The sequence below is a fragment of the Trichosurus vulpecula genome, chromosome 2 (assembly GCF_011100635.1).
Source record: "Trichosurus vulpecula isolate mTriVul1 chromosome 2, mTriVul1.pri, whole genome shotgun sequence".
Lineage (NCBI taxonomy): Eukaryota > Metazoa > Chordata > Mammalia > Diprotodontia > Phalangeridae > Trichosurus > Trichosurus vulpecula.
In genome coordinates, this window is record NC_050574.1 from 232686519 (window position 1) to 232714088 (window position 27570).

At 34.7% G+C, this 27570-nt stretch overlaps 1 protein-coding gene across 1 annotated transcript in view; it reads left to right on the forward strand.

Moving 5' to 3' along the window:
- Nucleotides 1–27570, forward strand: part of AGPS (alkylglycerone phosphate synthase) — a 153781-nt gene that overhangs the window by 99949 nt on the left and 26262 nt on the right. Inside the window, exons 13-17 of the mRNA XM_036743434.1 lie at nucleotides 2088–2164; nucleotides 6285–6397; nucleotides 11989–12058; nucleotides 14811–14872; nucleotides 22267–22356. Coding sequence (XP_036599329.1) covers nucleotides 2088–2164; nucleotides 6285–6397; nucleotides 11989–12058; nucleotides 14811–14872; nucleotides 22267–22356 — 412 coding nt within the window. The remainder of the gene's footprint in view (nucleotides 1–2087; nucleotides 2165–6284; nucleotides 6398–11988; nucleotides 12059–14810; nucleotides 14873–22266; nucleotides 22357–27570) is intronic.

Genomic DNA, 27570 nt, shown 5'->3' on the forward strand with positions numbered 1-27570 from the left:
TAGAAATGTACCTGAGAACTTGTTGGGATTCATCTTAGGAACTCTCACCTGGACATCTTCCAATCTATCTATCCTCCAATCATGTCACATATGTGTATGGTTGCATACATCAGTGCTTTCATTTGCCTTATTTTTGTCTACATCATAGTTTTTACCCTCTGTCTTTTACTTCAATTAAAAACTAGCAAAGATGAGAGAAAATCATGGATGACTTTTAGTGCAAGCCTGAGCTAACTGTAGGTATTCAATAAATATATGTTGATTCACTAATACATCAAAGTGTATGGATACTGTAATTAAGAAATATTTCCTTTTGTTGGCCAAATGAGATGAAACAGTATCTATAAAATAAGCATTCTTAGATAGGCAACGTTAATTTAGAAACAAATAAATATTGCAGTTAATATACTCTGATAAATACAGTTATTTGACCCAACAAAATACCAATCAACAAAAGTTAATTTCTCCCAAATATAGGTGTTGCTCTTCTAAATTATTTTTATTATCATTTTGGAATAGAGACTAGGGAGAGGAAATGTTTCCAAATCAAAGCTCCAATTTAATTCTGAGTAAGTCTTTTAATTCATTCTCTGCCTTATGATGCCTATCAGAATATATACTAGAAAAAAATTTAAGGTAATTTATTTCAAAGGAATATCAATGTAAACGATTTACTAAACAGAATTTCCCTTATTAATGATCCAGGAACTCAAAATATAATAAGAAACAGATATCTTTCTCTGCTGTCTTATTGCGGCCTTGAGGTGACCCTCAGGACTATGCCAGTGGAGCACAAGCTTTGGCAGACCCAGTAAAGTTGGAAAGGATTTGTGCACAGGCTCCAGTAGAGGGCTGTCTGTTGTCTGAGAACTGGCTTAGTTATTGTCAGAAAGGTTCATCACCAAATTGATGGAAGGATGATAGGTTTTTTTTTGGTAACATCAGTTTTCGAAAACCTGCTTCTAACTGATAGAAAGAAGGGTTATGATTTGTGTCGCTATAGGGATTACCTAAAATAGTGAAATCACAGGTCTTGATATATTGAAGTATAAGAATTCTCTTATTACATGATATCATTATGTTGATATTTTGATTTCACAAGATTTCTTACTGGAAATTAATAGAAATATATTAGGTAAAGGGATTTCATTGATTTTAAAATTCAGACAACTAAGAGAAACAGCAATTTAATATCAATGTAAAAATATTGTGAATAAAAAGATTTTTAATCCATTGTCGCAAAGAACTTTTTGTGGTTAGGTAGAATGCTTTTGCTGGTTTTTTCTCTTCAGATTGTAAGGATTTAAGCTTTTAAGGTAGTTTTAATAGGACTTAAAAATACCATATAAATGGTGTTCAACCTTTTTATGAATTGGGCTCATAGCATGAAGGCCAGATGCATGGCCCTTAAAATGGAGCAGTCATGGGAGTTTTTAGAAGTTGCTGCTAACAGAAAACAATGGAAAAACAGTAAAAGGCTTTCATCTCAATTAAGCTCAGTCCCGAGGCAAAGATGTTAATTTAACAGACTCTGAGACACCATTTATGCTATTCTGGCAATTTTAATTCTCCGCGTGTAATTAAAGAAGCAATTAGTGGTTTTATGCCAAGAATTCTGCATGAGTGGCATAACCATTAAGAAAAAAAACCCCAAAACTGAACTGAACTTGATATTGACTCCATGTTTGGTGATTGATCAGAATGGTTTCTGAATAATTTAAAAAAAAATGAAACCAGTTACCATTGGCTGCTCTTAATGAAATAAAAAATTGTGAAGTTGCTTTTGTTATATGTATACTCTGTCATTGAAAGATAATCCAACCTAGATTTAGTATTAATTACATTTAGTTATTTATCTTTTTGGTTTTTTTTTTTTAATCTGAAAAGAGGCTTTGGAAATACAAGATTTTTCTTGTTTTCTTTTGATTAAGTAGTGTCAGTTCCATTGGGATTTTTTTAGCCCTCAAGTTCAAAAACATTACCAATTTTTGGGGGGACTCTAAAAATTATATTTAATATTTTTGCTGCTTCAAAATCACAGATATTGCTGTTGCTTTAAAGTGTACAATTCTTTTCCCCTACTTTAGGTCTTGCTCTTAAACCTCAGGTTTCCTCTATTTTTACATCATTTTTGGATGGACTGAAAAAATTTTACATCACAAAGGTATTTATTTTTTTTAATTTTAAAAATATTAATTCTGTATATTTTGGAAATTCCAAAAAGCCCATAGAACCACTTTGAACACTTATAGAAAATTATTTATGTTGTCCAAGGTAAAATTTTATATTGTCAAGCACAAGTCTGCTGTCTTGTTTTAAGTTTTTTTTTCTCTTCAGAGCAAATACATTTACCCCCTTGTAACCTTTTATGTTCTTTTTTAATACACTTATTGTTTATTTTGAGATTGGGGGTGGTGAAGGTAGCTTAATATTGCTTTGGGGGGGGCACTTTTCCAGGTTAGAAATAAATATACTGTTAGAAATTACTTTCTTTGTACCATATTATTTTAAAATTTATGTTGGTCACCTGACTAAATTTCTCCTTGTTGGAAAACAGTCAAGTTCAGATATTATCGGGAAACATTGTACACTCATGATTTGTCTTAGACTAAAACAAGATAAACTGGGTAGCAAAATTCTGATACCTTTTGGTGATTATCCACATAAATTTTTTTGTCCTGTAGGTGGGAATGGTAATTCCAACCCAACTTGATTTTGCTTCTTATCCAGTATCATTTTATCTAGGGCAGTGATAATCTTGCATAGTTGTGACTCATCAAAATTCCATATCCCTTCATGATTACTGAAACTGAGTAAAAACGTTTTCTTTAGTAGCCCAGGCAACAAATGTTTGTTCTCTGTGCTTAATTTAGATGAAGCTTCTTTATATTGTAAATTATTTATCTCTGTTTCATTGTATTGTCAAGATGACATTAGCTGAAGCTTGCATTTTAATTTGGCCGCAGTTATTAATATTAAAGTTTATCAATAACATACAAAATAATTTAAATTTTCTATGGAATATGAGCATGGAAGAATTTTTGTTTTGTGTGATCCTTTCTTGAAGTTGTAGCTTACTTTGGGTAGTTGTCAAGATCTGTCTTTCGTTGGTCTTTTGATTTTTCATGTAACATTACTACACATCATCTGACTGGTTTCTTATAAGAGGTTTCTTAGGTTCAGCAGGGATCCTGTTAAACAGGAAATTGCCATTGGTACTGCTTATTATGTGTGCTTTGCTGGCTAAAGATTATTTGTGAGACAGAATAGTAATCAGACTTGGTTCTGCAGAACAGTTGAAGACACTAGAACTCCCTTCTCTTAGAAAGTTGGTGGACTGTTGGGGCTGAATGGTGCGACATCACTATGGAGTCACTTTTTCCATTGGCGATGTTTAACTTTTTTTTTCTTTGTTACAAGAGAGGTTTTCAGTATGATGGAAAGGCTAGGGGTTATATTAGGAAATAACCTCTCTAAAGACAAAAGACTAAATTTTTTTAAAAAAAATAGAGTTGTTATTTACTTTAGGTTTAGTCTGGAATGGAACTTTTCCATCCCTTTTTCATTTGCTGTTTTGCTAGATATCTTACATGAACTCATCATTAGGAAGTCCTTTATTGTTTATGTTAAGATTTTCTTCAGTTACAGCCATAGTGTTTGTTTGTTACTGATCACAGCTCTTCCAATTAATTATTGACATTTCTTTGTTGATTTTTGACATTACTAAAAACAGTCTAATTTAACATAACCCATACTTTGCCCCTAAAAACCTTTTTTGTTGTTGTTTTTAATTCCTTGTTGTGGTAGAGTAGATTTCCCTCCAAGTGGAATATAGTCTTTTGGTTACCAAGATTGTCTTCTGAAGAACCAGGACATTTTATTTTCATAGACTCAAGTCATAATAGGGTACTGTACTGGCTATTTAATACAACCTGAACTTGAAAAAGAATTTTCTGTGTTAACTTCTTTACACTTTGGAGATTCACTAGTCTCATAGTATTTGGAATTTTAGTGTCAGTGTATTTTAGTTATATACTCCTAGACCCATTCAAGACTTTTGATGAAAGATTCTATTGTTATTTAATAGTTCCAAGATCCGTGATATCTGTAGGAGTACTTTTTCTATCAACATAGATCATGTATTTCCTCCACCTTGTAGTAGAGTTAGTAGTAGAGTAGTGACGTTGCTGTGACTGAAAAAGTTCATCACTGGTAGCCTTCCCTTTCTTGTGATAAGCTTCTCCAGGCTCAATTAGATTGGTCCTTGATTAATAAACCCCTAATCCATTGCCTTCATCTATTCAAACCCTTTCCAGCTTTGCAGGAATTGAAAGGGCTTTTTACTCTGGCATAGTGCTTAGCCTAAAGTATTAAAGTCAGATTTGACTGGAAGAGCATTTTAATAAATCTCCAAAGTATAGCAAGCTCATTGTTCTAGTTCTGTTAATTTTAGTTTTAAGGATGTCAGAGCTGTATGGTAAATTCTTGCTTTACCTTTGATATTGTTCCATATGAACCAAAGTTAACAACCTCTTGAATTTCTCAGGAACTAAAGTTTATTTCTCTGTAGCTCCTTGGCTTTCTCTTTCAATTGTTGATGCTTTGTTTTTTATGTAAGGCCTTCTTAAAACTGAGATGGAAGCAAGATTTATTTTTATTCTTCAGAGTAATAGTACTACTTAAACTTATTTTCAAAAATTAACTATTACTGCTGCTGTCACTCCTAACTGATACTTACAAGCTGGCTAGCTAACTAGAACATTTATGGCACTGTGCTAAGTGCTAGTGTAGCAAATAAAAACTTGTCAGACTGTCCCTGCCCTCAAGGAGCTTTCATTCTAATGGAGGAAAATAATGCATAATAGAGGGAGAAACCAAGGGGTCAAGGTGTTCCCAAACATGGAGATGTTTGGGAATAGCTGTGGAGACCCACTGACAAAGATAAGGCCAAAGCTGTCCTATCAAAGCCTAGGCAGGTTGAAGGGTTGAGACCAGTTTTCTAGTGGGGAGGATGCTGAGGTGATTGGCTTGAGTGGATACTCTAGGGCTAGAGATAGCACCATTTAAGTAAGTTATTTCATTTGATCCTCTCAACACCCCTGTTAGGTAGGCAGGTCAGGTGTTGTTATTCCCATTTTATAGATGAAGAAATTGAGGCTCAGAGCAGTTGTTACCAGCCCAGGATCAGACAGTATATGACCGCTGTCTTATGACTCCAAACCCAGCAGTATTCAGTTTTCAGTCATGTCTGACTCTTTGTGACTCCATTTTGGATTTACTTGGCAAAGATATTGGAATGGTTTGCCAATTTCTTTTCCAGCTCGTTTTATAGATGAAGAAACTGAGGCAAATAGAGCAAACAGGGTTAAGTGACTTGCTCAGGGTCACACAGCTAGTAAGTGTATGAGGCCACATTTGAACTCAGGAAGATGAGTATCCCTGACTTCAGGCCCAGCACTTTATCCATTCCGCCCCCTAGCTGCCCATTTACTGGATTACATAATCACATCTCCTAGCCTTGTTTAGTCAGTCATTCTTTTCCAGTTTTTTGTTCTACTGTGAGTATTTTTATTTATCTCTGCTTTGCTAGACTTAACCTTTGGTTCTTTTTCTTCTAGTAGCTGTATTACCAGAAGGATGAAATGTGGCAACATTCATCTTTCTAGCAACATTTTACCGAACATTCAATAATTCTTCACTGCTAGTCGACTTATTTTATTCAGTTTTCCTTGGCAGTTGTGGAGGAACATGCAAATTCCTGTCTTACTTCACCCAACTTTAGTAGACATGTCAGTGAACTGAAGCTACAGTAAAGGAACTTAGAAAATAGTCTTTGTGTTTGAGAAGCAGAAAAAGTTGCTGGCGCAGACATCTACAGAGAATGTCCCAAAGGCAAAACAGAATGAAGCAACAAGTGTTTTATAGGGAGTCTGCCTCTCCATATGCATGTCTGCACAGTGGCTGTAATTTATGAAACTTGTTTGTTGTTCGTTTACTCACTATGCTCTGATAGCAAACACTGGTGAAATAAATAGTAGAACTAAAAACTAGGAATTTACTAAATAATCTTACATGGCTCTAGCTTTTTTTTTTTTTAATACTATTGAGCACCTAACAGATGCTTTGCAAAGGTCTTCATATGTATATTATTTAAAACTAAAAAAGTTGGTATCTTGGTGGGGGGGTAAAAGGGGAATCAGGCGAAGAGGAGGAAAAGTACGATGTACCTTGGCTCTTTATTTTGTAGGATGTGATTTGTTCTAATAAAAATATTTTCATTTCAGTTTAAAGGATTTGATCCCAACCAGCTAAGTGTAGCTACATTACTCTTTGAGGGGGATCGAGAGAAAGTTCTTCAGCATGAAAAGCAAGTGTATGATATAGCTGCCAAATTTGGGTATGACTTTTTAAAATGTTTATAATTCTTAGAAAAAATGTATTAATGCAAAACAGAAAGGTAAAGTTAAAATTACATCCCTTTAGCCTCTCTAACATAATAAATTGGTTTATTTTATCCTGTTTGTGTTCCTGAATTTGTAGTTATATGGTAATGTATTTTGAATGACAGGATATTTAACTATTGCTTCATGAGCTTTATCAATTTTACAGAAAATCAGACTGTTCTGTTGTGATTTTTTATCTGACCAGACATAGCATTTTAAATGGTTTTCTCTAAGTCTTTGAATTAATGTTTGTTTCTGCAATGTATGTATATCTAAAAGTAGCAGCATAGTGCCATATGGAAGGAGAGGTCCATATCGTTAGCTTAATATTTAGTGGATTGTATTGACAATAACATATGAATAAAGCAAGCTATTAGTATGTTTTTAAAAGGAAATTGTGTTTAATCAAAGGCATTTGATAAATTATCTATAGCCCACCCCCTGTCACTGATTGTTTTATGTTGGTACAAAGGAACAGAAAACATTTCACTTCTGTAACAGGCTGAGTAATGATAGGGTGGTTTCTGTCTGTCTGGTTTGATGGATTACAAGACTGATCAGTGAAAACCATAGTGAAAATGTCATTTGTCCCAGCAACATTTTTTTTTTCTGTTCTACTTTAAAACATAAATCGACAGTTTTCCAGAAACTATTGTTTACTGTTGAATATACATTGAGATTACTCATGTTTGTAATCTATTTTCTAGTAAGTTCTTCATATATCTTTATATTACTAGAACTTAATCTTTAGAAATATACGGTGTACTTCTATTCAGTTTGAAATAATCTTTGTAAATATTTATTGTCTTCTGTATTTTGCTTTATGTCACAGAAGGCACATTGATATTTGGTATGGAAACAAAGGTCTTAGAATATCGCGTTTTATGTACTTTTTAAAATAAATGTCATGAATAGACTTTTACTTTTTATTGCTAGGATTAAAGGGATCGAGTGGTAAAAGTATAGTGTTCTTGAGGAAGTGATCTAATTAATCTTAACCAAGGCCAAGTTTTTAGAGTAGTGTTTATTATTGTACTGGCCTTACATATTGCAAATTAAATTTTTTACCCTGTTTTGAAACAAGTATAATTTTTATCAAGGGAAAAAATATGTCTCAATAGCCTCCAATTTTTCTCCCCTCTCTTCCCCCCTCCCACTTTTTTTTCCTTTTCTTCTTCTTCTTTTTTTTTTTTTTGGCTGCTCTATTTCCTTATTGGAAAAAGCTGTTGATGTGTTGGTTGAATTAGCTGAAAAGATAATTGCTCCAGAAAGAAGAGAAAGTTTAGTGACTAAATTGTGGGACTGGGCTTCAGTTGTGCTTGCAATTTTTTGCTTAGATTTGATGTGACCACTGGCAGGGGATTTAACCATTATGTTTCCATTTCCTTATCTTTAAAAGTTTTTTGTTTAGGTTCATTATTTTGGTATTAAGTCGAATACTTCATACTTAGTGACTGAGAAACAAAAATGAAATTCTAGTTTTAGATAGCATACAACTAATTTAGCCTAAAATATTCAAAACCTTTACAAATTGAATTTCCTTATAAAACATTTAAGTTAGAATTTATGTAGTTGAAATTATGCCATGAATCCTTGAATACATTACAGTGGTATTGAAGTTAATGTATATAGAATTGAATTGTTTTACCAGTGCTGGGGGACCAGAGTACTGTTGTTCTATGGTTTGAGTGCAGTTCCAGTTAGTTACCACCTTATGGTGGTGTTATAATGTGACCTAAAATCATTGATCTTGTTTCTGCAATCTAGTTTGGCAGTGCTGATTACAAATATTTCAAGGCACAGCCCTTTTTGTAAGGCATAGTTTATTTTTATTTAAATGTTACCATGGAACTACATTACTGTGGCTGATGCTCATTTCTCCCCATCCCTTCTCCTAGCTTTGGGATAGAAGTGGGCACAGTTAAGGTCCAACTTATTTGGGCTGTAAAAACGGAAGGGATAGGGCCAGCCATAAGCAGGAGCTCTGTGCTCTCATGGTATCTCAGTATCTCTCGCCCATAACAGAACAATCTCTCAGCAGTGTTAGGGAAGTAATCCAGCAAACTTCTGTGGGTGACCTGGGCTTCCAGTTAATTGATTACGGATACTTAATCTCCTGTGGGATCTTTGGCTACCTGTGCTCCCTACCCTTTTCCAGTTCTAGAACTATAATCAAATTAATATCCTCATTGCTTCTTAAAAGTGTTTTGTCAGTCCATTCCCCTATATCTCCACTAGCATCCCTTTGATCTCCCAAACTAAAACAGCCCTCCTGGGCCGCTTCTTCTCTGTTTATGCTGTCTTCTCTGATTAGAATGTAAACTACTTCAGGGCAGAAACGATCTCTCTTTTTGTAGTTGTATGCCCAGTGCTTAGCATGATGTTTGGTGCACAATAAAAAATTGCTGAAAAAGGATTTTTCATTCATTCTTTCATTCCTACATTCACACAGATTTCCATTATAGAATGAAATGAAGTTTCACAGTTTCCTTCTTTTCTGATCCCTCTGGTCCCCAGACAAATACACAGTGCTTTGTGAGTGTTTTTCCTAAGAGCTTTAATAAACTATCAGAGAATATATAGGCTTAAAAGTAATAAACACTGGAAAATTACATTGTTATGGAAAAGCTATAAAGACCTTTTAGTAATAGTTGCCCTCTATAATTTTCAAAATGTGAATGGCAGTGTTAAAAGGAAACTTATTTGTTAAGGCTTTCGACCCAAGCAATGAGGCAAAAAACTCAGGACTAAGAGAATTAATTAAAAGGAGTTTATTACAGTATTTCAAGGTAGCAACACATTGATAGGCTAATCACTGGGGATCAGTAAGGGATTCAAGATGGAGCCAGTTTTTATTGATAACTTTCATAATGAGATAAAGACAATTCAGATAGGTCCACATAAGCAAAAAAAGAGATGGGCCATCACACCTCAGCATCTCCCCAGTTGCCATAGGGGGAAAACTAGCAGGTAGGAACTATGAGATAAATTGTAGGTAATAGAAAGGCTGCAGACTAGATGATGCCTCCCCAACAGGGCCTTCCCCCAGCACTGATTGACAAGCAGGACTAGAAACAATGGATCACTGAGTCAGCATAATTTTCAGTAGCCATAGGCCAGATCTTAACTTCTAGTCTTGCCCTTCTTGTAGTTTGGAATGCAGGCTCATCCAGGTCTTCCTATATCTTTCTTATTTTTGCGTTGGGTTGTCTTTTTTTTCCTTCTATTTTCTTCCTAGTAGGAGAATAAGAGATAATGAATGTGAATGTTGATCATTTGGCCCCTCAGAGATTCAAATGATATTACTTGAATTTAAGAGCTAATTCCATGCTTCTTGCTTTAATTCATTTTAATGAAGCCTTTACACAATCAAATCATCAGGTCATTCCCTGACAGGTGAAGGGCTGAAAATATAGGTAGTTAACTTCCTTAAGCTTCTCTGTGTTAAAAGGCTATAGACTCACTTTTCTCTTGCTTTTTATTTTATCAGAAGTTTTTCCTGTCACTCTAGGATACCTATAGGCCAAAATGATCTGCGTTCCTGTGACATCTTTCTCTTTTAGCAACTGTCTGCCTATGACCTTCTCTGATCCTTCCCTCATTAGTAGTATTCTCCAGGCATGCTCCACCCCCAACTTACCTTGTATTTGTTTTGTATGTGTTTTGTCTGTACCTAAATACGTGTATGTTGTTTCTTCTGTTAGAATCTAACCTCTTTGAGGATGGGACATTTCACATTTGTCTCTGTATCTCTGGACCCAGCACAGTGCTTAATGCCTAGTGGGCACTTATTAAATCATCGTTGATTAGTTTATGATGTGCCATAGCTGAAGTATTTTATTGTGTTTGTTTACCCCTAGGTTTTGGAAACTGAGTCAGTATAGATATTGGAGTGTTGGGGTTGGTTTGAGGCAGCACAGAAATCTTTTCCATTGTTCATAACCTGGTGGAGGACCCATAAGAATTAAAAACTCTCTTCTCCTTCCTGCTTCCTCATTCCTTGCATCAACTGACTCCAGAAATGTTTGATTTAGCTATGTGAAAGTAGTAATTATTTTTATTTATGTGAGTCTTACTATTTATGACTAATTTCTATGCAAACAAGTATTAATTCTACATATTACTCAATGCATGTGACATCGTTTTAAGTTTTAATTTCTGCGCTAAAAGTTGTTCCCATGTGCTTGAGGGGAGATAGTACACACACACACACACACACACACACACACACACACACACTCTCTCTCTCTCTCTCTCTCTCTCTCTCTCTCTCTCTCTCTCTCCCTCTCTCTCTCTCTGAAGAGAGAATGTATTCTAGGCAGGAAGGGTGGGACAAAAGCATAGAGACAGAGGGAGAGTTTTGTGTGTAAGAGATGGGAAGAGCCCAGTTTGACTTGCCTCAAGTTTGTCAGTGAAAGAATAATGTGTAATGAACCTAGAAAGATAAGCTGCAGTGAAGTTAACATCAAGAGAAAAAAGAAGGTTTGAATAGGAGTGGACTTGTGAGAAAAAAGCATGAATTAAGTTTAAGTTGATGAGTTTGAGATGGGATTGCTGGTGATAGGGGCTGGAGAGCAAGAGACCCAGGCTATATAGCTTTCTCCAGAGGAGGAAACTTAAGCATAGAGAAAAAGACTTGCCCATGGTTGTACAGCTAGACAGTGAGAGTTAAGACAAAGTGATCCAAGAACCCTTTTACAGTACCAGCATTTTTTTTGTTGTTGTTGTGCATATAAAAACTGTACTAAATTGAGGGAATTTTGCCTTTTCTTTTTGACATAGGATCTACTTGCTTATAGAAGAGCCAGAAAAAGCATTTGTACAGAGTTAGTTGTAGGAAATGAATTCTAGCCAAATTTTAAAAAACACATTCAGTGTTCATCCTTATTTATAATGGCATTCAGAGCCTTCCTTTGTCATTGTATTTATAGTAGTAATTTCTCACCTATATGTTGTCTTGCATTTTGTCTGTACATTGCTTTCATGTAGTGTTTAACATACATGTTTGCCTCCCCATAAAAGACTGTAAACTATTTAAACACAGGGACAGTATTTTTGCTTCTCTTTTACTGCCCAAGTACCTAGTGCTCTACACATAGGTGGTTAGTGAATACCTGATGAATGAGTAAATGTCTGTGGTGTCCTTAGATGATCAGTATTTGTAGATGAATAACTTGATTACCAAGAAATAATTATGTAAGATAGAGATTAGGTAGACTCCTTGTTCTTCATTCATTTTTTTCCCCTTGTTGACTTTTAAAATAAAAATCTGTTTGTTATCTATGGAATGGAGAGGAGGTGGAAATTAATGACTAAAAATAAGATCTAAAAGTTTACCAATAAACTAGCATTAATCATGCTCTATTCCTCTGACTCATTGCTGGACTAGAAATTGTAGAGGAGGCACAGATTTGCATTGAGAAAAGCAAGTTTCCTCACTGGGAATTCTTTCTATTAATGAAATAGTAGATCAGGCCACAAATATATAAATAAAATTATGTATAGTTCATTTTTAAAAATTCATATGAATAATTTGCTCTTGCAGTGGTTTGGCAGCTGGAGAAGACAATGGACAGAGAGGTTATTTGCTGACTTATGTCATTGCATATCTTCGGGTAAGTCACTTTTCATTGATCTGTTGCCTGTTCCAAAACCCACCTCTCCCCAACCCCCCAATCACTCACTGTAGTTTGTGCAGTAATGCAACTGAGGTAGCAAAATCTATCTTTTTTCCCAGCTTTTGGTGAAAGTTATTCTTTATTTATTGTGCTTTTCATTTTCCTCTGTTTTTCAGCTTCTCATTTTTTCATATTGGTTATCATTATACTGGACTTCAATTTTAAATAGAAGGTTCTGCAGACCATTGTTTAACAGATTATCATATTGAACCTAGCTAATCTAATCCTTTAACCTATTTTAAATATATTAAATGCTATCTTAAAATTATCCTTTAAAAATAGACATTGGCATATTTCAGGTTAAAAATTGGAATAAGTGTTTGCGACTAACTTAGAGCAGTTTTGGGAATGTTGATAGAAGGCTTGAAAATGATTAATGGAAGGTATAGTTTATAGTGAATATCTGAAAGGATAATGAGGGTGTCTTCCTTTCTTAGGGATGCATTATTAATGTGTTAAATTTTATCCTTAAGAATCAATTGTTTTATATTTTCTCATAATTTATACAAACAAGAAATTGGTGATCTCATGATGAGTGTAATATTTTATCTTAAAGCTTCCCTGACTCATAGTGCAGGCAGATTGGTCATTCTGAACTGAAGAGTGCAATTGGTGTTTTTCTCTTTCAGATTGCTCCTTTAACAACAGTTCTTTAGTTGATTTACCCTTTTAGTGGTTGCTGACCCCAAGATTAATATTGCTTACATGTGATTAAAGACACTTCACCTGTTCTGTTTTTTTTAATTGCTTGCTTTTTTTCTTTGGGGTTTTGCCACTTATATGGGAGCTGCTGTGAATTATTTGCAATGCCCTACTAGCTAATGCTTTATATTGATTTCTTTTGAACTTTTGGTCAAGATATTGTCTCTGATCCCTATTTTTTTTTTTTTTGGTGTAGCAGTCATTCTCTTTCTAATCTGTTTTTCTTTGGGAAGGTCTTTGCAGAAAAAAATAAAGCTTTCCCTTTTCCTAAATTTCTCTAAAATCAACCCTCTTGATTATTTTTTTTCCTTTAGTAACACTCAAGGTATTTGTTTTTCAGTGTGATACTTTAGATTTTTTTAAATGTTGGGGAAGTGGTGTTGCTTTTTTGTTGTTTTGAGACTTAAAAATAGGAAATATAATCCTTCTCTTCAAGTTATTATTTATCCACTTACCTTTTCCTTTCATTTCATTAGTGTTTTTCTAAAAATGATAGACTTCATATAAATGAGTCATCACTAAAATAACTAAAAGTTATTTGAGTTTAAGGTTGATCTTTTGCTATAGGATTTTTTTTTAATTTAATTTAATTTTTTTTATTTTTAGTTTACAACAATCGGTTCTACATAATTTTGAGTTCCAGATTTTCTTCCCTCCCTCCTCCCTTCCCTCCCCAAGACGGCGTGGAATCCCATATAACTTCCACGTATAACTTCGCATTGAATTAATTTACACACTAGTCAAGTTATGGAGAAGAATTATGACCAATGGAATGAATCATGAGAAAGAAGAAACAGAACCAAAAAAAAAAACCCAAAAACAAGAGAGAGAAAAAAAAGGGGGGGGGCAGAAATGCTAGCATGAAGTGTGCCTCAGTCTGCATTCATACTTCATAGTTCTTTCTCTGGATGGAGATTTGCTATAGGATTTTTGTTCATGAAATTGTGCTTTTAATTTTTTGTACTTTTCTACATCCTTTGTTATGGATTTCTGTTTCCTCAATGCCTCATTAACCGTGTTAACCTGGAGACTTTTCTGTAACTTTGTATGAATGCTTGGCTCTGGATAAATATTTTATCTTCTTTTGATTTTTTTTTAACTCATCCAGATGTCTTTCTTTAGTTCTGAAGCTATAATGAACTTCTGTTTTGCAATGATTCTTGTATATAACTGACTTAAAGAATTTTAAAAATTAATTTATAACCATCTAAAATTTTGCTTTTTTCAGAACTCTAACACTTCTAACTTTTCACTTTTCTATTTCAAAAGTTTTTTTGAGGGAAGTACTCAATACTATTTTCTTTAACTGTATGAGGAAACTCATATTGTCTGAATTGCTCTTTTATAATCACATACCCCAAGAACTAAATAATGGCTAGCAGTCAGTTTGAAGTATGTAAATTTTATTAAAGTCATGTGATTGAGGAAGATAAAAACCCATAATTTTTCTTCACTTTGCAACATAGAAATTGATTATCTGTGGAAGGTGTATAATGGTTTTGCATCAGAAAAATGAGGTCAATTTCATAAGTACAGTTAAATCACAGCCTTTGTCTCCATTGACTTACTTTTTTCCATCTCCTTTCCACGTTTTAAACTTTGTATGATCTTTAAACTTTGGATCGATTGACTAAAAGGTTTTTTAAGCAAATTTAATATTTTCATATAGTGATGGAGTCAGACCTTTACAGCAATAAAACAGGTACAACTGAGACATGTTAACAGTAGTCTAAGCTTCAAATGACCTTATCCTTTTCATCTGCTGTGTGACATGTTAAAGGGGTACCAGCTAGTGTTCTGTTAGTGTGGACACTTGGTCTCTAGGTGTTTGACTCAGACAGCTCAATGGTTTTCCAGAGATCACAAAATTTGTGTTTCCAAGCGCTGTAATGGCATAGATAGTAACAAGTAGCCTACAATTAGAACTAGGCTTATAGCATAAGTTACAGATGATTAATATTCCTTTTTTTAATGTGTGTGTTAACAGGATCTGGGCTTGGAATACTATGTAATGGGAGAATCCTTTGAGACTTCTGCTCCTTGGGATAGGTAAAATATTAAAATGCCTTAAAAGTAAATCATGCATTTGAATACATTTGTAAATGTCTTGTCAGAATTGTTGAGGATTATATGATGTGTCTTGGTCATAAGTCTTCAGGATTTTAGTTTCCTAATTAAGGAAATTAATTTTAAAAACTTTTGTATAGTTGTAGGTAGAGATTGAGGAGGTATGAAGAATCCAAGAAATGAGAAATTTTTAATTCTTTCAGTGACATCAAGATTTTGGGAGTAAATGGTTAGTCAGAACTTGTAGAAAAATCTTAGCTTCAGATATAATTTTTATGTATACATAATTTTTTGTTTCTTAGCAATATTTTGAAAGCTGTATTAGCTTTAAAATCAGATCTTTCAAATAATTTATGTAACTTAAGTAATTTAGAGTTCCTACAATATAGTTTGTGAGGTATCTAGGTGGCTTAGTGGATAGAGCTCTGGGCCTTGAACCAAGAAGACCTGAGCTCCAGTCCACCCTGAGATACTTACTAACTGTGTGACTCTGGGGAAGTCACTTAACCTCTGTTTGTCTTAATCCACTGGAGAAGGAAATGATAAACCACTCCAGTATCTATGCCAAGAAAACCCCGTGGACACCATTGGTGTGACCATGGGGTCACAAAGAGTTGGATACAACAGAACGACTGAACAACAAATGACAACAACAGAATGCAGTTTAATGCATCTTATTTACTGCTATGCTTAAGTGGTTGGGGTGGGAGAGAGGAGAAAGCTATTCAATAAATACAAATAGAGCTTTAATCTAGAATTTACCATGTGACCTTTGGGTAAGTCACTAGCTTTCTGCACCTTAGTTTTCTAATTTATTTAATTGTTCTTCTCTATGTTAGGTTTGTCTATATTTACTTTCCCTTCTAGCTCTATATAAATTCTGTCTTTCTAGCTCTGATTCTACAATAAATAGTATCTCCAGATTTTTAGTAGTCTAGCTTTATTTTATACATATGTATGTATATATATATATATATATATATATATATATATATATATATGAAGGGGAGTTTTGTGAAATAAGGATGGAAAGATAAGTTGCAGTCAGATTTTTGTAGAGTTTTAACAGCTAAAACATTTAAAAATATATTCTTTTCAACCTTTATTTTGATAGTATAACCAGTAGAATTTCTTTTTTTTAACCTAATGTTTCCTTTTGGGCATTATTTTTGGAAAGTCATTTAGCTTCTCTATAGCTTTGTTTCCTTGCCTATACAATATGTTATTATGAGGATTAAAAAAAAAAAACTCCTTTTGGTTTCTCAGTGTTACATATGTATAGTACTGTCTTCAAAATGTGAGTTAAGGATTGGGAGAAGCATTGTATTGCAGTGAAAAGAGTACTTGCTCAGCTTGATGTTAGAGGACCAAGCTTTGAGCCTCAGTCAGCCCTGCTTCTTACTACTTGGATGGCTTTTGGGACAAGTCGCATCATCTCTCTAGGTCATATGACCCTCCTGTAAAATCAGAGCATTGGATCTTAAGATCTGTTTTAGTTCCAAGTCTGTGAACATATAATCCTATAATTTTGCTGACTCAGAATAAAAACCCAGCATTATGCTTGAAACAACTTTAGTGGAAAACTTTGATATGAGAATAAAAAACCAAGTAAACATACTTCTTTATCACCAATAGAAACGGAAGATTCCTCCAAAGATGAGAGAGAATTCATCCTTTATAAGCAGTTAAAACAAGGGTAATACTGCCTTTTCTATTTAGTTCACAGATTTGATTTGAGAAAAACCTGTGTAAAGCTGTATCAACATGAAGAACTGCTATTACTATCATTATTATTAATTATTGTTGTTAGTTGATCCATCTTGCTCCTCAGGATTAATGATCCTTTTTCTCTCCACCTGGACCTTCAGAGGCTCCTGTTGTTGTTCTTGAGTCATTTCAGTTGTGTCCAATTCTTGGTGACCCTATTTGGGATTTTCTTGGCAAAAATACTGGAATGAGTTATCATTTCCTTCTCCACCTCATTTTACAGATGAGGAACAGAGGCAAACAGTTAAGTGACTTGCCCAGGGTTGCACAGCTAGTTAAATGTCTGAGGCTGGATATAAACTCAGGAGAATGAGTCTTCCTGACTCCAGACCTGGCATCCTATCCATTGTATTACCTAGCTGCCCTTCGAGATAATATAGTCCAATCCATTTCTTTTATAGATCAGTAACCTTTGAGAAATGAATTTTTCTTACTCATGAGTTGCCCATTGAAATCCAGTCCTCCTGATTCCCAGGTCAGTATTCTGCCCTGCACATGAATCCTTGAAATAAGAGGAAACATGATATATTTCAAATTAGAGGATCTGTATTAAAATTTTGGGCAAATACTTAACCTCTCTGGCCTCAGTTCCCCATCTGTAAAATGAAAGCATTAGAATGGATGAATCCAACTTAGTCTAAGTGTATCTTTTTTTTTTCTATTCAGTTTACAATCTTTACAAAATTCTTGTGGCTCTTAAATCAAATACTTTACTTGTTAGGGTATTTTCAGTCCAGGGAGATTGTTAAAAGGGGAGTGGGATTGGGGAGAAGCGAGTTATAGATGACCTCTGCAGGCCATCTATAGGGAAGTGGGAAGCAAGATTTTTACTTGCAAGTAAAACAAAGCATGTAGCTTTCTTATGTATACATTATAACTTTGAACAATACATTAATGTCTGATGTTAACCTGAAAGGTTGGTTCACCCTTTAAGTGGGTATTTTTCTCTGTACTGAACAGTTGGTGTCCAGTTTTGATGCTGAACTATTAGAATTTAAAAATCAGTATAATTATTAGTAGGATTTTTTTTTAAGTAAAGAAAAATTCCTTAGAATTCTTTGTAAAGTAGAATGAAATGAATATTGACATGTCTTTTACGTAACTTTCACTGGCTTTTTGACCATGGCCAAGCCATTTAAATTCTGAACTTCAGTTTCTTTAGCTCTAAAATGAGGATAATAATACCTGTAGTAGTGCTTACCTTGAAGGGTTGTAGTAAAGATATCATATAATGTACAAAAACCAGTTGTCAGACCTTAAAGTGATGCACAAATATTAGCCATTATTCTTTTTATAGCCAAGGAGGATAGAATTTTGTTACTTTTAAAGTAATTAATGTATAACTCATTTTTTAAAAAGCAAAGTTTTTTCTGGATTGCCCTTACCTCAAAATGGGAGATTGGATTAAAACCTAAATACCACAATGCATTTTCTACCACAAGGCTTTAAGATTATTTCTGAAATTAAAAGTTTTGACTAATTTTGTCTGTGGGGTTTATTATAATGCTTTAGTTTCTACATATGCTTTCAGAAGGTTATTTTGGTAGCTCTGTATAAAATTTGTTGAACTCGAAGTGTATAGACCAATTAGAAAGGCTATTACAGTAATTAAAGATCTAAGTGGAAAGAATGAAACAGATATGAGAGATGTTGATGAGATTGAATTGATCAAGACTTGGCAACTAATAGGAGGGAGAGTGAAGAGCGAAGGATGACTCAGGGTTGCAAATGTAGATGTCTAGAAGGATAGTGGTGCCCCCAATAGAGATAGCAAAATTAGAAGGGGAAGATTTGGCGGAGGGTGAAGAGGGATGAATTCCTTTGGAATATGATGAGTTTACCATGAGACATTGAGGTAAAGATTTCTAACAGGCAGTTGGCAATGCTTGGCTGAAGTTCAGGAGAGTTTAAGGCTAGTATAAATTTGGGAGTTGAAAGTGAGGTTATAAAAGGTTAAGGAGAGGGTGAGATGAGAGAAAGTGGAGGCACCGATTTTAGATGGCCATTTGGAAGAGTTTAGCTACAAAGGGCAGAAATGATTCAGGATGATACTAGCAGTAGAAGATCAAGTTAAGTATTTTTTTCAGGATGGGGTAGAAAAGGGCATGTTTGTAGGCAGTAGGGAAATGAGCCAATAGACAGGGAGAGATTAAAAATAAGTGAAAGAGTGGAGATGATAGAAGGGACAATCTGTTTGGAACAGATGAGATGGAATGGCATCTCTTGAGCAGTTATAGAGGTTAGCTTTGGTAAGGAGTAAGGCCTTTTCATCATGTGAGACCAGTGAAGGATGGTAGAAAGCTCCTGAGTGATGAGGAAGAGGAGAGACTAGAAATCTCATGGTGAATGGCCTCAGTTTTTTCTGTAAAATATGAAACAAGGTTCTCAGCTGAGAGGGGTGGAAGGAATAGGAGGTTTGATGAGGGATGAAAAGGTTTGAAAGAACTGCTGTGGAGTGTGGGCTAATGAATTAATAAGGGAGATATAGAAGGATTGCCTAGCCGCAGTGAGGGCCAAGTTGAGGTTGTGTAACATAAAGTTGTAGTGGACCCAGTCAGAACGGTTATATGATTTTCTCCACCTTTGTTCAGTAGCACTTGAATAGGAATGAGGCAGTGAATGGGGGGGAGCAGTCCAAGACCTGAGGCTTGGCAGGTATAATTGGTGATATAATAAGGGGTCTAGTAAGTCAAGAGAGGAGAACAGTATATAGTTGAATTGGCTCACCAAGAAGTCAAGATGGGGGAAAGGTGAGAGAGTGACTAGTGCAGAGAAGGTGGTTTGGGAAAGAATTGGGGGAGTTCAAGGGTTTTCTGTCATGCAGATAAACAATAGGGTTTTGTAAAGGAAGGCAGAGAGAGAGGTGAAAAGCCAATAAGTTATGGTTCGATAAGGGAGTTTTGGAATTCTTGAATATGGAGGTGGTACATTTGTGAGTGCTAGCAAGATCAAGGGTATCCAAACAGAGTAGTAGTATTTTCTATGAGAATTCATGAGAGAAGACTTTTTATTTTAATTAGTACTCAAAATGTAAAATTGCATTTTATTATAAAAATGTGTTTTTCTAAATAATGTTCTTAGCAAGTTTCTCATGTTAGGAAAGTTAGTATCGTGATGAATATGTATGGTGCACATTATAGAATTAGAGTGAATACTTTGTGCTTGGAGTTGTCAGAGAATGACATGTTCTCATCATTCAGTATGCATTTGTTAAGTACCAATTATGTGCCAGGCACTGAGTTCAGCACTGGGGATCAAGAAAGGCAAAAGACTTCCTGCTTTCAAAGAGGTCACAATCTAATGGGGAAGACTTGCAAACAACTATGTATACCCTATATACAGCATAAATAGGAAATAATCAACAGAAGGAAGACATTAGAATTAAGAGAGATTAGTGAGAGGTTCCTGTAAAAGGTGGGATTTTAGCTGGGACTTGGAGGAAGTGAAGAGGTGGAGATGATGAGGAAGAGCATTCTAGGCTTGGGTAATAGAGCAAATGCCCAAAGGTGAATGTTAGAATGTCTTATTTGAGAGACAGCAGAGAGGTCAATGTCACTGGATTGAAGAGTAAATGAGATTAAGGTGTAAGAAGACTTTTGGCTCTTTGGATACTCTGGTTAATGGTTAAGAGATAATTTCCACATATGCTAAATAGATTGCCAGTTTTCAAATATTTATGATGTAAACACTTAAGACAACAAACAGGTGAAAAAGGAGAAAGCTCTCTCAAGCTTTCTATAAAATACTTGTATCATGAATTGATGACCATGAAGCTCTCACATTTGGACTTCAGAATCACAGTTCCCAACGTGTACTTAATGAAGAATTAGAAATTATACTAAAGAAAATAGAAATAGAAAGAATCAGATGGACTGGAACAAAATGACACATAGGGTACTCTTGCTGGAACCAACACAGTTTTCAAGGTGTTGAGGAATCTGTTTTCAAGATTTGTGAAAGTGAGTAAGATATCAAACATTTGGAAAAGTGGTGGACCTTATCACCACATATGAAAATGAGGAAATACTGTAACTAGGACCAGTATACCTACTGTCCCATCCCTATAAAATCTTTGAGGATAATTTTCTTGTCTGTTGAAGGTATCTTCAGTGAAGTTATGACAAGGAAACGGGGAAGCTTTTAAATTTTTTGCAAAAATCTATACTAGACCACATTTTCACTGTTATACAATTAACTAAGATGAAGGGGATAGAAAATACAAGGTGGTACGGTGCTTATTTTTTTGTTGACTGTAAAATGTATTTGAGACACACATACGTATACACAAGTATCAAATCAAATGAAAGTTGTAGCTACAGATGACTGCTGAAGAAGCTTTAGATTATTAAAAGTGAACTAAATATAAAACAGGGAACTATATGCGTGCCACAAATTCTTGCTGTTGTTGTTTGTCCTTTGGTCTCAAAGAGGACTGTGACATCAGGAAGGTGATGCCATGACATTCAAGTGAATTGGATTTAAGTGAGGGAAGTCTGTGCAAAGTTAGCAACCACATTTTCTCTTCCATTGCCAACTGAGTCTAGTGGCTAGATATAGATCAGGATGACTGGAGATGGTATTGGATGCATATACAGCACAAAGTCCAAATGGGAGAGGGATTTCCTGTAGATGGTGAGGTCTTCCCAATAATCCTGTATGTAGATGACATGTGCTGATGGTGTTCAACCATAGAACACTGCAGAGCATCCCAAGTGAGATCCACAAGCATTCAAAAGGGTTTGTTCAGCGATATTATCCACATAAAAAAATAAAAGTAAGCAGAAGAAGAATGACCATTGCTTGGACTTTGATATATATAGCTGGTCCATCAGTATCTCAGGTTTTGGACAGCTACTGAGCATGCAACTAGGCCTGGAATTAAGTAAGAGGTAGAGAGTGAACTATCCTGCCTCTTAGAAACTTCAATGCTTTTAATGACTCTAGGTTTCTCCTAAAAACAAAGGTCCACATTTTTAACTTAAGTATTGTTCTAGTGAAGAATTACAGCTGAGTGTCACTCAAGGATGGTGAAAAGTGGGGATAAGTAGGCTATAACATATTACTGATTAGTCAGGGAGTCCAGAACCCTGTCAGTAAGCCCAGTGAAAAATTGAACAGGGGGAAGTATGGTAGATGGATGGATGGATGGGTGGAAGAGATAGATAGATAGAAAGGAAGGAAGAGGAAGTGGGCTAGTCATATAGTAAAAATGAGGAATAAGCAGTGGAGACCCTTGGTTCTTTTTTTGTTTCTTCATGATGTCAAGAGATCTAGAAGATTTCCTCTTTCCCCTAGAAGCAAATTTGTAGGAGTACATGGGCAAGAGTTGCACTGAATGATGACTTGAGATCTGTACCGTTGAAGGAAGTATTTACATTATACAATCAGATCCATACAGTATTCTTAACAAAATTATGTTGAACACAATTTTTCTTTCCTTGATTAAGAAGGTATTTCAGGAACTTATTTCAGGACTCTTAGGGTCATCATGGTATAGAGTTCTGCTAAGGAGATTTCCAGTTGAAAGCTTGTCAGCTTAATCAGCCTTTATGTGAATTTCTGCCCTTTATTAGAAAACATAAGATTTTCTGTAATTGTTTCTTTTTCAGGGTTATAGATCTCTGTAGAAATGTAAAGGAAAGAATAGCAAGAGAGTGCAAAGAGAAAGGTGTCCAGTTTGCTCCTCTTTCTACATGCAGGTAAGTTTTTCTTATTCTTTGATCATTTTTTCTAGCCAGTCAATTCAATATTATTTTTGCCAATGGAAGGGAAGCATAATTTGCCCCTCTGTGTAGAGACCTCAGTGCCACTTTGCTTGGCATGCTTTCCTACCTTGGCTACCACTCATTCAGTTCAGGACCTGGATGTCTCATTGTTGCTTTGTCCCTAAACTTCCTGGACAGCAGAATGGAGCTGTAGCCCAGGTTAGTAGTGTAACAGTAGTAAGAAATCTTGCCGTTGAGGTCAGGGCCATGATTCTGTCCTCTTCCTGGCAGCGAGAACAGTTCCCACACCATAGATAGTAACTGAAAGTTGACCATACAGCCAACAGAAATTTTTTTCTTTGCAGATATCCACCTGTTAACCATTTAATCATTTGTTGATTAAATGAATGGGGGTAAGGGATGGAATATGGGAAGAATGTTTCAGAAAAAAATCAATTAGTGAATTTGCCTTTTTGGTTCATCTTATAAGTTGTAAAAGTGGCATTGAAAGTTAATCTTGTCAGTGGTAGAGAAAAACTACTAATGTACTCACTTAGTCTTCTGACATTTATTTTCTGTGTTACCCACCAGGCAACCAAGTATAACAAGATTGATTTGAGCATTTGACCTCTCTAAAAAGTCATAGCATTGATTGGCATGGAGAGTGAATGGAAAGCAGGTCAGACTTTGAGAAAAGGATCTTATGATAAATGAAATGGTAGTACTTTAACACCTAAAAACCCATTGAAACATCCTGCATGTGTAACTTCCTAGTGTATTTCATTTAATTATTCTTTTTATTCATTTGAGGTGAAAAGGCCACATACATAGCAAAATGATCTTCAAACTATTGTTCAGCTTCATTTCTCCAGTCCAGTGCTAATAAATCATTAAAACATTGATTCTCAATGATTTTTTTCCTAGTGATGAATTTTAGATATACAAGGGAAAATACCCATTTGTTAGGGCTTTCTAGGTTTTTTTGTTTTGTTTTGTGGTATGGTAATTTGCATGTATTTGCAATGTGGGGTTTTATATTTGTTATTCTGAAAGTAATTTCACTATTTTTATGATTTTTTTTTGTATCTGCCACTTTCTTTTTCTGTTTATTCTCTTTTACAGGATTATCACTTGTTACTGTAATAAAAATTTATGCATTTATGTATATACATATATATATCCATACATGATATGTATGGATATCAGTACATTATATGTTTGTTAAGAGAATAATATGTGAAATGAGAGACTGAAAAGCTGCCTTCTAAGACAGAATGGTCTGGGTTCAAGTCCTATGTCCTATGTGCACTGGTAATGTGATTCTAGGCAGGTCATTTGACCAAGGTGCCCTAGGCAGCTCTATAAGGCTTTTAGACTAAGTAACAGTGACTGTTTTGTATCAGTGACAGGTGCTTCCTCACCAGGGGTTCGCTGAACCATTGAAATCATAAGTGTAGACCAAAAATGATAAGGGCAGAAAGCAAAAGGAGGGACCAAACCAATGTAGAGGTTTGAATGCAAGACCTGCACATTTGACCTTTATTCTTTATGCAACTGGGTGCCATTTAAAGGGTTTTGAGTAGGGAAATAATATAAAAACTGTATTTTAGAAAAGTTGATCTGGTGAAATTATGTATGCTGGATGGAGGGGGACGGAGATGAGATGTAAGGCCACCAGGAAGAAAGTTGCAGTCAAGCAAGGTTAAAGTAAAGTCCATGGTTTGGACTGAGCTGCTGGCAGTGAGAATGAGAAAGGAAAGAGAAGGACATAGGAGATGTTTGAAGGGAGAATTCATGGGACCTTGGATATAAATAAAGGAAAGGGAAGAGCCATAGATGACCCCGGAATTATTTGAGCCCAAGTCACAATGGAAATACTTTAATAAATATTTATTGAGCATCTACTGTGTCATTGGTTGTATAAAAAACATTCTCAGTGACTTCTGAAGTATAGCCTTTTGACAAATTAGTTTTTTAAATTTTCAGTTAAATGCAAAAAAATCATTTTCCTGCACTACAATTTCACTTTTAAAAATAGCTGTTGAGGCTCTGACAAGATTATCATGAGAATTAGACTCACATAAGAGGATGATGACATTGCCTTTGTACCTCTTTTGACTTTTTAAATGAGTATTTCATCCTTAATATGTGTTAAAAGTTCTGGGAGCTCTTCTTAAATTTTACTTCCACAAGAGACTTAATTGATAAATACTCTTCAAACCCTAGGTTGTCAGTACTGCTTTATTTTGATATTGAAAATACCTTAAATATTAAGGTTCATCCATCCTATCTAGTAATTCATATTTCTTACATCCTTATTAAAACTTTAGAAAACTTTGACAGTTGAGATTGGCAGCTTTTATTTCAGGGTATATTTTTTTATAATTCTTTTTGGCATTTTTTTCCCTCAAAGGGCAACTTATATTTTATCTGGCAAGAAAAACAAATCTCCCTATTTCTGTACCCATCAAAAACTTAAAATAGAAAAAAAGAAAATTACAATAAGTTTTAGTATATTCAGAATGTCAGGAAATGAACTGGTTGTGTTAATTAGGTGTCCGTTTAATATTGTATAGTATCGTATATACTTTATGGTTAATATATATACTATATGGTTAATATAGTATAATATAGTATATATTAATATAGTAAAATATATTTATTTAATATTGAAGGAAACAGCTTAATTTAAACTTACATAAGTCAGAAGGTACTTTTGGATTTTGCAGTGCCTCAATGAATCCAGGCTTACTGTCTGTGGTTAATTTAACTTACTGGTGTTCACTTTTTAACTGTGGTTGGTTTACTTTGTTGAACTACATTGTAATATAATGAAAAAAGAGCATTCTCTATAATTATATACCCAAATGTGCATATGTATTTGGGGCAAGCTTTTTAAAACTTTAAAGAAAAGATTAAAAAAAATGTACCATTAAAATCCTGCTATAGAAGAAAGGCAGTAATTTAATTGTGGACTCTATTTTCATTGTATAATGATTCATATGTTTTATTCAGCATTTTATCAAAAACTGTCTTCTGTATTTGAATACAAATTCCCACTCTGTGGACTTTTTTTCCCCTTTAAAGTCTTATGGCATAGAATTCTTGGTTAACAAATACACTAATTCAAAATATATAGTTGTTATATTGGAGATTACAGATCTTTTTGAAATTAAAGAATAGACTTTGATTTTTGGCAGCCATTACATCAGCTTTTCCAGGTGACTTGGGGACTTTTCATCATGCTTTGAGGTGTTCACATATATTGTGAACTCAGTCAGCTGTTGCAATAACAAAAATTCAGGATTGACTTCTTTATCATCAAGTGTTTTCTATCATGTGAACATGATCTTGGCCACTGATGTTATCAAAAGCTTGTCATAACCCAGTGTAAAATTTCATCACCCATCTATCTATTGAAAATTGAACCCAGTGTGTTGTATAAAGCCCAAGTCCACTAGGCTTTGCAGCAAAGGCTTAAGTTTTTTGGATAAGGAAAGTAGTCTTTTTGAATATCTTAATCATATGTATCTTCTATTTCTTTTATGTCATTTAATATTGGTACATGTCAAATCGGGATACTATACCTATCCTTAATCTGTATACAGTTTATATCAGTTACTTCAGATTTTAAGCTGAATAACTTCTGATAGAAATTAGTATCCTTGCCTTCATCTTCCCTCTCCTACACTTCCAAAGGGAAGAGAAACCCAACTGTTTATAATGCATCTACCATTTTTCTTGTACTTTATAAATTTTTGCTTAAAAATTTATAAATTCAGTGGATCTTTTTGATGAGTGAATTAACTTTAGAAAAAGGCACAGCTGGCAAATTGGCAGCAGCAGAAGAGATTAAGCATTGTTGAATAGCTTATTTCTTCTGTTGCAAGGCACCTAACATTTGGCCTGAAAGACCATTAAAATTTTAGATTAGATTCTATTTGTATTATGTAGTAAAAGGGGTATTTCCTCTGTATTTGTTACTTCTACTAAATTGAATTCGTTGCGGGAACCTTGCTAATTGGGTTTGCAGATTTGAGTATGATTACCTTTGCTTTCATTTAAACTCCTCAGCTAATTGCATTTGCTTAGCCTGGGTAACTTGTGCCTTATAAAAGATAGGAAGATGTGAGATTTGTTAGACAAATATTTAGTTTCTTCTGTACTAGAAAAAGTCATTTGACATTTAAAGCCGTATCTATGTGTGCTAAGTCATGATTCAGTTGATAAGTTCATTTCAAAGTGCTTCATAGCTGGTTTTAATCAGTCAAGTCAGAGCAGTCCTAAAGATGATTGAAATGAATAGATTGGTTATGCTATGCATAGTCTGATTGATGGTTTTAGTCATTCCTAAACTTTAGACCTAAAATTCTCATTCTAAATTTTGTACTTCATCTGGAGAGTTGGGAAGTTACCACCACTACCACCACATCCTTTTTCTTTTGGACATGTCACATCTAGTCTCCATTCTTTTTATCACCATGCATAGGTTCATTCAATAGCTACCTACCTAGTTTACATTCAGTCTCTCCCTGTTTCAGGCTGTCCTACCTACTGAAGTCAGATTAATCTCCCTAAAATACTCTTTTTTTCCTCACATCACTCCCATACTTAAATCTTTACAATGGCTCCTCTGCCACCTCTTCAATCAAGTCCGAACTACTTGGCTTGAAATCTGGACTCTGCATTAATTGAGCCTATTTTACTTATCCAACCTTATTTTGTGTGAGTGTATGTTTCTCAACCTGAACTCTCCTAGTTCATTTAGTTTGGCCTTTACTGTCTCACAGAACAAACGCATGTCTGTTTCTGTTCCTTCTTTGATGCTCTTCTCGCCTTCTGGCATTACTTTTCCAATACAGTTTTAAACTAACTTAAACGACAACTTCTTCATGAATATTTCTGTCATTCCATAACAATCTTTTCCTTCTTTGAAATGAAGCTAGTGCTATAAATTCTCACCCTTCATTTTATATAACCTAGTTTTGTCTTCTAAGTGTTATTTTATGTCCACTTAAATTATGACCCCCTTAAGAGCCCTGCTCTTAAGCCTGAAAGGTCTAAAAGACCCATAGCTCTTACCTAATAAATACATGTTAGCTAGTCTATTAAACTAATTCAGACTCTTATCAAGAAAGCATGATTTCTCTTCCCTGGGCCAATTAGTCCTCTTTTAATATTTGTCAAAATTAAAAGAAGGAAAGATAC